Source organism: Wolffia australiana, chromosome 14 (assembly GCF_029677425.1).
Source record: "Wolffia australiana isolate 7733 chromosome 14, ASM2967742v1".
NCBI classification, from domain to species: Eukaryota; Viridiplantae; Streptophyta; class Magnoliopsida; order Alismatales; family Araceae; genus Wolffia; species Wolffia australiana.
This window is the reverse complement of record NC_135848.1, coordinates 9,246,117-9,258,623: the sequence shown is the minus strand read 5'-3', so window position 1 is coordinate 9,258,623 and position 12,507 is coordinate 9,246,117. Positions and strand designations below refer to the sequence as shown.

The following is a 12,507-nucleotide window of genomic DNA, read 5'->3' as shown; positions in this document are numbered from 1 at the left end:
TTTACAAAGACGGTCATTCTTCATGTTTTGGGTATCACCTTATTTAAATAATTTTCCATTATGAAATTTCTTGAGAAGAATGTTTTACGATTTGATATTATAATTCATTACTATAAAATATTGCATACATATATGCATATATAAAATGTATAATATACTATTTGAATTCTTCACCAAGCCAAAGAAGCTCATCAGACACAGGAGCCACCATCACTAACACAGATATTTAACATTAATTAGAAGAAACAACAGCGAGAGAAATATGTACAATGAACACAGATTCATAAACACGAATCTCTCACTGACAACACCCTATCACCCTAATTACCACCGATGCAGGTACTAAATCTATAAAGTTTACCATTATCAAGCTTTGGGCCCTTGGATTTGGCGACCCAACTGCCTTAACCGTTTTGCAGCTCGTATAAAGTCTGAAATGACCTGGAACTCGTCTAGCTTCTGCATAATAACCATTATAGCTCAATCAGAAACATGACAAATGGTGATTATAAGTAGATAAACTTAGGAAAGCTCCATCTATGTCATGAATTTTAAACTACCTGGGAAACAAAATGTCGTTCAACAGCCTCAATCAACTGCGCTTTCGGGGGCACATTCTTGCCATCCTACCCACGACAAAGAAAGAAAACCCTGGTTAGAATTTGTGGGAAATTTAGCTATTATGTTTACATAAAAGGATAAAGAACTAGGATGAGAAGTTCATGAGCTTTAATTTTCTCTGTTTTTTTGCTGCCAATGAAAATGAGATCTTGGGGAGGAAGACTTACAAGCTTATAATGCCGCCAGTATCTCCACAGAGAGACAGCCCCCAACTTACCTATGTCCACCGTCTGAAACTTACAATATTTAGCTTCGCCATTGATTAAAAGAAAAAATGATTAATCATTACCAGTTTGTGCTGAGGTCGTGTGGAAAATTGAATATGGGAAGAACCCACCGGAGAGCGCTTGCTCAGTTTTTCTGGGTCCTTTGATGGGCCCTCAATGACACTGAGTGCATTTCTCTGAAGCTTCACTTCAACACCATTCGTTAAGACCTGGGAATTTTTCGAGGATATGACAAACATTACATTTCTGATATAATCCCCAACCTCTGCTAGGGGTATTTTTATCATTAGGCCTTAATGTAAATACTTGTCGCCCTCCCTATGGATTATGGGTTCGCTGTCCTACAAATGAGAAATCCTCATCATCTGTTTGCCACAGGGTGATGATGATCCTCACCTAATCGTCATGTAACGCTTGTGGCCTTCCCAATAAATTATGTGTTTGCTGTCCTTACCATGAGAAAACATCATCATCTGTTTGCGACAGGATGATGATGATGATAATGATGAGGATGCTGGCGATGACCAAAGCAAGGCCGCCGAGGGTGGCAAAATTATCATCATCATCATCATCCCAGCAAAGGATGATCAAGAGGACGATGACAAGGGGGTCAGTCAGGAAGTCTGTGGAATTTGCGGGTAGATCCTCCCAGAGGGCTCCAGCATTGATCCAGGGCTGTAGCCATTGTTCTCTCTCTCTCTCTCTCTCTCTCTCTCTCTCTCTCTCTCTCTCTCTCTCTCTCTCTCTCTCTCTCTCTCTCTCTCTCTCTCTATCTCTCTCTCTCTCTATCTCTGTATCTATCTATCTTTCTATCTATCTATCTATATCTCTCTCTCTACCCTTCCAAGATCATTCGCCGAGGACCTTATTGAGAGTCCAATTATTGTTGGCCAAAGAAGAAGACTCACCAGCCAGTGCCAGCCGCCGAGCCCGACAGATTTCTTCACAACTCCCTGCAAGCCGACGAGTACAGATCTTGTCCTGTTGTTTCCAGTGACCACAACTTTAGTATGAGGAGGAAGCACTGCTAGTTCGCCTTCACCATAGTCTAGTGCAAATGTAGGGGATGGCATGAACTGCTGGGGATATACTGCGGGCCGGATCATGCTGAATTGCATGCGTCTGAATCAAGGAAGAAATCAAATCCGAAGCTCGATGAACACTGGATTCATAATTCAGCCCTGCATGAAGAATTCACCCCAAGGAGCAAGCAACAATTAAAAACTACTGATTTGACAGATATCGAACTGATGAATTCCCCAATTTTCTGACGTCCAGAGGGAAAACAAAATGAAATTATTCAATTTCGTTCTGTAATGCAGATCATGAAAGTTGATGCAATTTCCCAAAAGCAAAACGCGGCAGATTCCACTGAAAATTAGGAAAAGACAATGAGCGAGATCCAATACGATGCCCTAGTAATCACCAACGCAGGTGATCAAAGTTCCCGAGAGATGTCGCATGCAAATTACCACGCAAGGAAACACACTAACAGACCTGCGAGCATTACAAGCGATCTCGAATTTCCAGCATCCAAATTCTCCGATCGCAATGCCAGATCAATAAACAGGGCACAGAAGATGCGCCAAAGCGATCCGCTAAAAAATACCGCATTCCCCACTCCAAAATCGATAATCAACCCCCGGAGAAGTACCCGATTGGGATCAAACCCAGATCCAATAAAAGACGATAAAAACAACAGCAGATGCAAACAATTACGCATTCTTCCAATCCTCAAACCCAAAATTAAAATTGCCACAAACTACCTGGAAGAGACTACCAATCCAGCTGAAGATCATCACTAGGAACTGATCTTGAACAGCGTAGAAGCTCCGAAAGTGAAGATCGGAGCGTGTAGAGAGAAGAACAGAGACTGAGAGAGAGAGTTCAGCAGCAGGCGAATCAGTAGCAGAGAAGAACAAGAAGAAAGAAAGAACACTACAAAAAGGTCCAGGAACGGCCGTACGGTTGCACCAGATTGATCAGATCTAATAACAGCCGTCGGATCGTCGTCTGATCGATCTGGCTCTTGCGAGATGCCATGCAGAAAGTGGGCCCAGTCACGTGACTATGACAGAGATAGTCATTAGTTCTGGCCCATTTATTCCACACTGATTGGCTGCTTCTCTTTCTTCTTCCCACATTTTTCAAACTCATTAAATTATTTTTTTGGGAAATGACAGCTGATTCCCTAAGATCTCCACATATGATTGTATGGATTATATAAAGTTTATAAATATAAAGATATCCCACTGAACTGGACAGCACAAAAATGTGGACATGATTATATAAATCTATTAAATATTAATATATACATTATCTTTCCTGAGCTTTTATTCCATTTTAATTCATTATTTTAAACATAAACAAGGTTTATTAACTCATTTTCGAGCTAGTATGACCCAAAAATGTCCCCTTTGTAGTCTGGTTTGAGGACGGATGATGGTGACAATTTTGGAAGATGGAACAGGTTGCTGGTCACTCAATATATATATGTATATATCAATAACAAAAAAATCCAGGTGTCACGCCATCATTCATCATCCATCATCCATCATCCGTGTAGTAGCAGTTTGGTAACTTTAAACTTCTGTTGCATTCAGATTCATCCTCTATCATCTAAATTCAGCAAGTAGCATTTCCTGTCACTATGTCGTCATCTGTGCATTAGCAGTTTAGTCCCTTTTGCTGTCTATTGCATTTGGAGTCGTCATCTACCATCTGCCATGCGCCATCCGTGCATTATCGGTTCGGTCCCTTTTGGCCATCTATTACATTCAGAGTTGTTATCTGCCATTAGTCATTCGTCGGTGGCAGTTTGCTCCAGCATAAACCAGGATTAGTTGATGAAAAGAAATTTATGATCAACTCACTTATCCTGGTCTGGCTGATCATCTTTATAATGTCAATTGAAGGGGGCAAAGTTCAAGATTTTGACATTTTTTATGATTGAAAGGCTATGTATGAGGAAGAGTCAGCAATGGATAGGTCAGAAGGGGGACCCATTTATTTCTGATTGGCAGGTATTATATTTTGGCAGCAAGTAGTAGGTTTCAAGAGGATTCTTACGTCATTAATACAACCCAATCTTTTGAACACATTAAATGCAATGACGAAGAAAGTCCACCTTGATTGGATTCGGGGGGTTGAACCAGCTCTTCGTATCCGTTCTTTTTGTGGAAAAGATACTGGGTTCAGTGAGAAAGATATATGGAGAAAAAAACACAGAGAGAGATATGGGGACAAAAGAGAGAAAGGGAGACATCGAAAGATATCGATGGGGATACATGAGGACAGGTAGAGATAGAGATTGAAAGAGAGAGAGATCTCTTCGTATCCGTCCGTTTTACAGAAAGAGACAGGGTAGAAAGGGAAAGTAATATATAGGGGTGAGATAGTTAGAGAAAGAGAGAGATATAGAGGGAAAAAGAGAGATTGAGAAATATAAGATTCATAGGGATAGATAGAGATATAGATTGAGCAAAGAGAAAAGGATAATAGAGAGAGAGATAGATTTACAGAGGAGAAAATAAAGAGAGATATAGAGACAAACGAGAAAGGGACTGGGTATGAAGAGAAAATAATAAATAGAGAGGTGAGATAGATAGGATAGATGGATACATAGTGGAAAAAGAGAGACTGAAGAAGATAAGATCGATAGGGATAGATAGAGATAGAGACTGAGCAAAGAGAAAGGGAGTAAAGAGAGAGATATAGATCGATGTTGAGAGGGGAGAGAGATGGAAGTATAATGATGAAGAGAACAGGTTTTGTGCACGTTTGGCTTCGTTCCAGATCTGCCGCCAATATCTTCATGATGCCGTGGGCGGGTGTTGCCATAAGGTGGTCCAATTGTGTCGTCATCTACACGTCAATAGGTTAATGGTTTAACAGATAGAAAGATATATAGCGGATGGATGGATAGGTGGGCGGATAGATATATATAGATTGATAGAGATATAGATAGATATAGCGGATGTATGGATAGGTGGGCGGATAGATATATATAGATTGATAGATATATAGATAGATATAGCGGATGTATGGATAGGTGGGCGGATAGATATATATAGATTGATAGATATATAGATAGATATAGCGGATGTATGGATAGGTGGGCGGATAGTTATATATAGATTGATAGATATATAGATAGATATAGCGGATGTATGGATAGGTGGGCGGATAGATATATATAGATTGATAGATATATAGATAGATATAGCGGATGTATGGATAGGTGGGCGGATAGATATATATAGATTGATAGATATATAGATAGATCGAGGGTGAGAGAGAGAGAGATTGATACATAGATAGATATATAGATAGATCGATAGAGATAGAGGGAGAGAGAGATACATAGATAGATATATAGATAGATCGTGAGAGAGAGAGAGAGAGATTGATACATAGATAGATATATAGATAGATCGATAGAGATAGAGGGAGAGAGAGATACATAGATAGATATATAGATAGATCGTGAGAGAGAGAGAGAGAGATTGATACATAGATAGATATATAGATAGATCGATAGAGATAGAGGGAGAGAGAGATACATAGATAGATATATAGATAGATCGTGAGAGAGAGAGAGAGATAAATAGATAGATCGAGAGATAGATAGATAAATAGATAGATCGAGAGATAGATAGATAAATAGATAGATCGAGAGAGAGAGAGAGATAAACAGATAGATCTAGAGTGCTATAGATATATAGATAATCGATATATATCTCTATATATAGATTCATCGAGAGTGCTATAGATATATAGGTAGATCGATATATATCTCTATATATAGATTGATCGAGAGTGACATAGATATGTAGATAGATCGAGAGGGATATAGGTATGTAGATAGATCGAGAGTGACATAGATATGTGGATAGATCGAGAGTGATATAGGTATGTAGATAGATCGAGAGTGATTTATATATATATCGAGAGAGATATAGACATTTATATGTATCGAGAGAGATAGATAGATATATAGATATACATATAGATCGAGATATATAGTTATACTTATATATAGATATGTATATGTCAATCGAGAGAGATATAGATATACTGATAGATCGAGATATATATATACATATATAGATTAATATCAAGAGAGAGAGAGATAGATAAATTGATCGAGATATATATGTATAGATTGATCGAGATCGAGAGAGAGAGACAGAGAGAGAGGGAGGGAGGGAGGGAGAGAGAGAGAGAGAGAGAGAGAGAGAGAGAGGAGAGTGAGAAGGATAATTCAGTTTTTCTTATTTTGTAATATTATACCTGATTTAGTATTTAGCCCTCCGCCCCCGCAGCATCTCTTTCGTCATGTTACTTGCAACCTAAGATGTATTGGTCAAAGAAGATACTTTCTCGACTTAAATCTGACTCCCTACTTTAATGGGATGAGCGATATCACTCTTCTCCAAACCCTCCCCACTTAGTCCACTTGTATTTGAGAATGAAAACAGTTGCTTCCTGGCTCTGCTTTCAATTTGGATACTAAAAAAGGGCAGATTAAACACAGGTTTACTATGATGAAGTTTTTGGGTTTGACTTGAGTTTTATGCTCCTCTATAACTTTACATTAGTCAAGAGTTCCACATTTTTAATGCAAACTGGGAATCACACGAATGAAAAAAATTTGTAGATTAGAATGTTTGTATAATACAAGCATAAGGCAGTAGTAATTTGGATTACATTGCTGACTGTAGGTTGAACTTAGTAATGCCTTGATTTCTGGTTATGTGGGTTATGATTACTAACCCCCGGAGCCTTAGCATACCTGATAAGCTCTGATCTGGTGACACATAGCTTGATGACAGCGCAGAACCTTTTATAACTTGGAAGATGGTTTTGGCAGAACTTTCCAGGAGAATTTTTCTTTGAGTCATCTCTATTGTGGAATGTCAAAAACTTCTTTGAGATTGATAAGTTTATACTTGTCTTTAGAGGTCCTTTTTATTAGAAGACATCCGTTATTGAATAGTATGTATTAGATGAGTGCCCTAGATCTGATGTTTCTAATTCTCTCAAGTAGCAACTATGTATCTTCAAATAGTAATTTTTTGGAGGAATTATTCTACAACAGATAAATAGTATATTATAAATCAGGTAAAATTAAGATTTTTATAATCAATTACATTTCCGAATTAGGAATGATTAATAATGACCAAAGTGGAAAAATTATACGCTAACTTGAAGTAAAATAACTGGTATTTTGATGGAGATTTCCATATATATAAAAATAAATGAATGTAAAATCTATTATTCTGTTAATAAACTTACAGAATGTAAAAATGGAGATTTCCTTTTTAATAAGAAAATCCCAAATCAACAATACTTGTATTGGAAAATTTTATGGTTTCTCCGTACATTCAAAGATAGGATGCTATGGATTCATCATTCAAACCTGAGATAACAGTCTGACATATGTTACGCCATGATGAACATAGGGAAATAATATTTACGGGTGAGGCATTGACTTAGAAATTATGTATTTTTATATGAACCTTCAAGTTACTTCTTTTATTACATAGAATCCTAGTGTAATAAAACTCTGGATTAATACAGTTTGCAATAGTAAACTCATGGAAAAAATATGTCACATCTCAAGATTTTAAACAATCAATAAATAATATTGGACTAAAATGTATTAATTTAGAGCCTAGTATCTTCTGCATTTTGAATATGGCTGTAAGTTTGAGACTTTTCATAATCCTCTTTTTTTCTATATGTATGACAACTTATTTGTCGTAATTTATTTTCTAGCTTAAAATTTGGAATTCCTTTATATAAAGAGAGAAATCTGTGCCTATATTCTTTATAAATAGATATATCATTTAATGTTTGTAATATTTTTTTATGATTCAGTGTAGGAACTAATTTGATATTACTTTCAAGGTTGATCCCTTCGAGAATCTGAATGAAACTCTTTATAACCATTTTTTAAAACATTTTGTTTTTTCCAATAGATCTTACTTAATTCTCTTATTATATTAAGACTAACTTTGAGGGAAGATAAAATCAAGATGAGTGTAAAATAATAAATTCAAAAAATGCTTAATGGGTCATCCGTCCCTCTATTGATCACCTTGTTTAGTTATTTATCACAATGTAAAGTCTATGAAACAGAATGAAAAATGAAAGATGAATCATGTATAATAAAGGAATGAATTAGTTTATAGAAAGTATAAACTAATTAATATTTTGTTTATCCATTGGTTGTGTCTTTGTGTCATTATTGGTGGTCCAACAAGATTAATCCAGCCGAAATTGAAAACATTCATAATAGAGATTAAAACTAAAAGGCATTGATTGGTTGATAATACAAAATAGAAGCTAATTTGTATATTAACTTCATGTATTTGTATGTTTATTGTCATTAAAATGAACATACTTATGGCTTCAAAAGATATATTACATTTTAAGAAATAGTTTACTTTTTTGGTATCTCAAACGAACTTAATGACATAAATTTTCACAAAGAAAATATTTTTATAGTTTAGAAAATATATATTTATATTTAAAATTTGTTGTAAGGGTTTTTTCTTGATTTTTTGACTTCCAGTTCTAACTTTATTTCGACAAAATCCACCTGGAAATGGATTTAAATGTCAAAAAATCCTATTATGTTTGTTTTATCTTCATTAATGTTATGAATTTAATAGCATAAAATTCATAAAGAAAGTAACTTTATAAGTGACAAAATATCAAATTTAAATTTTTTTTTTTGAGCTTTTCAAGTCTTCCTAAAAATTTTGGCCACAGTAGCAATCTGCTACATGGACCAGAGGAGAGAGAAAATCAAATGGCTCAGATTCCTCAAATAACGATTTCTAATGATCCACAAGAAGTGTTGGGCTCAAATTTTTAGTATAGTTATGTATGTATCCCCTCTATCCATCAACTATCTCAAATATATTAACAAATCCTCCTATCCTTGTAAAAAAGGCGCCCTTGACTATGGCCTACGATTTCTAATCATGATACTCTAAACATTCTTAGTTTTTGTAGAGAAAAAAATTTACGAAGAAGATTGATTGGTCAAGATGGGGTCGTTTGCCCTTGATTTAAAGGAGCAGCTCAATGACAATGATGTGATGAAGTCCATAGCCAAGGTAGTGGAATATCCGAGAAGAGTTCTCTGATAATTTTCGAATGCATTAGTATTAACCTGAATGGCTGATTAGGGTTTGACAATTTACTGTATCTTAAGTCATCTTAGGAGGGTCAAACACATGAGGGACTATTCATACATAGTAACCAAGGATGGACATGTTCCATAAGTGAATCAATACATACTTCATTGTATCTTATGGGCGCAAGGCGTACCTTGACACCCCATGGCAAGAGACTCGACATTTTCCTAAATTGATATGTCATTAATTGATCTCTATAATGATATATTTAATTAAATTGAAAAACCAATAAAGGTTATTAGGCCACTAGACTCATTAACAAGAGTGCTACATGGACATAGAGGTTTAAGCACAAATGGTCTTTTGGCACATCAAAAAAAATACTTAAAGTTTGGGGGGTTATCAAGAAAAATATCCATTTTGTATAAATAGAGGAAGGCCTTGATCAAAATCACTGAGGAGAAAAAACTTTAGGCCCTTCCCTTTCTTTCTTTTCCCTTCTCCCCATGACTCCTCTCCATTCTTGATGCGATTAGGGCAACATAATGATGGTGGATTGTGAATGGGGCTCCTTAAGGTAAGAAGATTTGACATTCCAGGGATTGCATGGAAATATATACGCTACGCACTTGAGCCACTTGATAGGTCTCACTCTAGGATCAAAGAAAACATAGTTTTGATCCTTGTCCAATTGATTTGATCATTCATTTTTAGATGTTTTGATTTTATCCAAGTCTTCTGCTACAATAATCAAATTTTTTTCATCTAGATCAAGGCCATAGAACCAAACATTGGAATGAGAGCCAGATTCTACCGTAATTTGGATGAAAAAAAACATTCGAATCATCCAAAATTTTGTGCAAACATGTGTTTTCTTGGATTTTTTGGTTCATTTCTATTAGGAACCCCTTATGTTCTGAGCTCTCTCGAGCTTGAGAAGACCTTGTTTAGAGGGAGGAACAAGGTCCTTTGAAGGAATTCTGGTTGGTGGCAACGAGCAGCGGAGGGCCGCGCCAGCTCTACATCGACTAAACATCAGTCAAAACCAGCTTTAGGAGGCCTAGCACTAGCTTGAGGTGGCCAAGCGGCGGTCCTGACCAGCCTTGGCTGGCCCAAGCTGGCCCATCACACGTTGGCCCAGCATGAACATGCCTTGTGTTTAGTGAATAAAGGGATTATTTAAGGGAAACTTGTTTTACTTCCAAATAATAACGTTATTATTTTATCTTTAGGGTAGATCAAATGAATTCATAACATCGATAAGAGTATTTTTAGGTAATACACTCAAATTTATTTGATGTGTTTTTTCAGGGAATCATATCATTATAAACTTATTTATGCTGGAAATATGTGGCCTACAAGTCAATTACATATTCGGCATCTTGTTTAATTTTCATTTAGACAATATATCCATCATAATGGAAGTCCATGTATACGTACAATGACTAAGAGAATCATGATGAGATCCTAATATAGTAAACATTATATTTAAACACATGTTCTTACTATTTCTATTTAAGGGATATTAGATACAGGCAACAATATATGAAAAAAAACAACATATATTCCCAATTATATGATAAGAACACAAGTTACACTAAAGACAGATGGTAGGTGCTCTTCAGTCGATTTGTATGAATCCCTGAATACTGTTATAAGAAAATATTTAATCATATTTATTCACATCATAATTGTATAAGTGGTCCTCAGACCTGAGACTCAAAAATCATTGTGTGGATAAATTGTTATTTTTTATTAAATACTCTCTTTACTTAATACAAGGGAGGGTTAAATAGACCTGCTGACAGTATTATTGGGTTTAGCTGAAATTGATAATATTATATCATGTTTATGCATCAGAATAACTATAAGTCAAATAGAACGCTTACAACTAAAACTAAAACAAAAACTAAAACACAACAGATATCAAATCACCAAGCATGGAGTCATATTTGTTTTTCTCCATATTATTAAAAATATAAAATATCAAATTCTGAGAAATAACTCACTATGAAAAGCCTTTATATTAAAAAAATGAAAAAATAAGATAAGAAAATGTAAAACAGTAGTTGGAATTTATTTAACATATATTCTAAATATAAGGTCAGATATCAGAAAAAACAATATATGTTACCGCTATCTGATATTGACTTCCAATCCCATAGATAAAGGCAAATGCTGATTTCCAAAAAAAAGATATCATTATCAGATATTGGTACTCTAGGAACAGATATCTGACATTGCCATACAATATCAGGATATTGGTAAATGCAGATATGAGATTTCCCCCTTTCAATGTCTGATTCAGTATCTATCCAAATATTGGCATCTGGATGGGCATTCAGTAGTCATTGGCCCCAATTTGAGGTATGATGTTTAAGTTTACTTTTCTATTCATTATACTACAAAGAGAAATAAAAAAAGAACAAATGGATTATTGAAGGTAATCTCGTTTTATTTCCAAATAATAACGTCATTATTTGAACTGTAGGGTATATCAAATAAATGATCAAATTCAATCATCTCTCTCTTTAGAAATCTGATGTCAAATTAATGATCGTCTTCATTTAAAATCATGAAATCTCTCAATATTTGCATTTTTAGTTTCATATGCTTGATGATTATTTTTTCCTTCCACATTTTTCCAACACAAAATTTTACGCAATAAAATGTAGGAATTTAGTCAGGAAATGATCGAAAGAAAAAAAAACCTACTGATGTCTATTTTCTCATATCTACCAGCTATAGTCAAATTTTATCAAAAATCACAAATCCCATTTTAAATTTCATGAAATCAACTGCATGTTGTTGATGCCTCTTTCATTTTGATCAGCAGAAAAATCTTCTCTAATATAGATAATACTGAATTCAATTTTTCAATTAAAATAAATTTATTGTTTCATAACTTATTATCATAAAATATTTAAAAGTTTCAAGAAATATTGAGTATTTCATATGTTTCTTGTTCCATCTGTGGTTACCATATCCTTTGACTGAGAAGGGGAGGTGTAAATAAATGGAAGAAGGATAGTTAGAAAGAAAACATTCTTAATGATATATTATTCCAATATTAAATATTATCATTGATAGAAATTATGAAAATTAATATATATTTTCTTATCTATTTTTTGTCATTCAATTTTCCGATATCTTGGGCAATATTTTATAAATTAAAATTGGTTATTCCTATTTTAACATGAGGAGTTTTGGTATCAAAATTTTAAAAATTTATGCAAATTTAAATTTGAAGATAAAAAAGAATTACAATATTTGGTTGTAATGAGCTTTCTCAAGGAAAAAATTCTATCTTTTGCATATTTATGTAAATTTAGTTCTTCCAGAGTTTTTCATGTAAAATTTTCATTCGGAAAAAAGTATGTTAAATAACATAATTAAAATATTGTTTAAGTTTCGAAATACAAGAAAGTAGCTCCGTCAGATAGTGTAAACCAAATTTTATTGCTCTAAAAACTATCCCATCCCAAATTTTATATCTCATGATCCCCTAT

At 34.6% G+C, this 12,507-nt stretch overlaps 1 protein-coding gene across 1 annotated transcript; it reads right to left on the bottom strand.

Moving 5' to 3' along the window:
* Positions 1–205: 205 nt before the first annotated feature.
* LOC144712438 (uncharacterized) lies at positions 206–2,774 on the bottom strand. The gene is made up of 6 exons (XM_078586710.1): positions 2,615–2,774; positions 1,757–2,029; positions 911–1,057; positions 789–851; positions 561–626; positions 206–459 (listed from the first exon to the last, which is right to left on the bottom strand). Exons 2-6 carry the CDS (start codon positions 1,964–1,966, stop codon positions 367–369), a joined length of 579 nt encoding a protein of 192 aa, XP_078442836.1. The 5' UTR covers positions 1,967–2,029; positions 2,615–2,774; the 3' UTR covers positions 206–366.
* Positions 2,775–12,507: the final 9,733 nt, after the last annotated feature.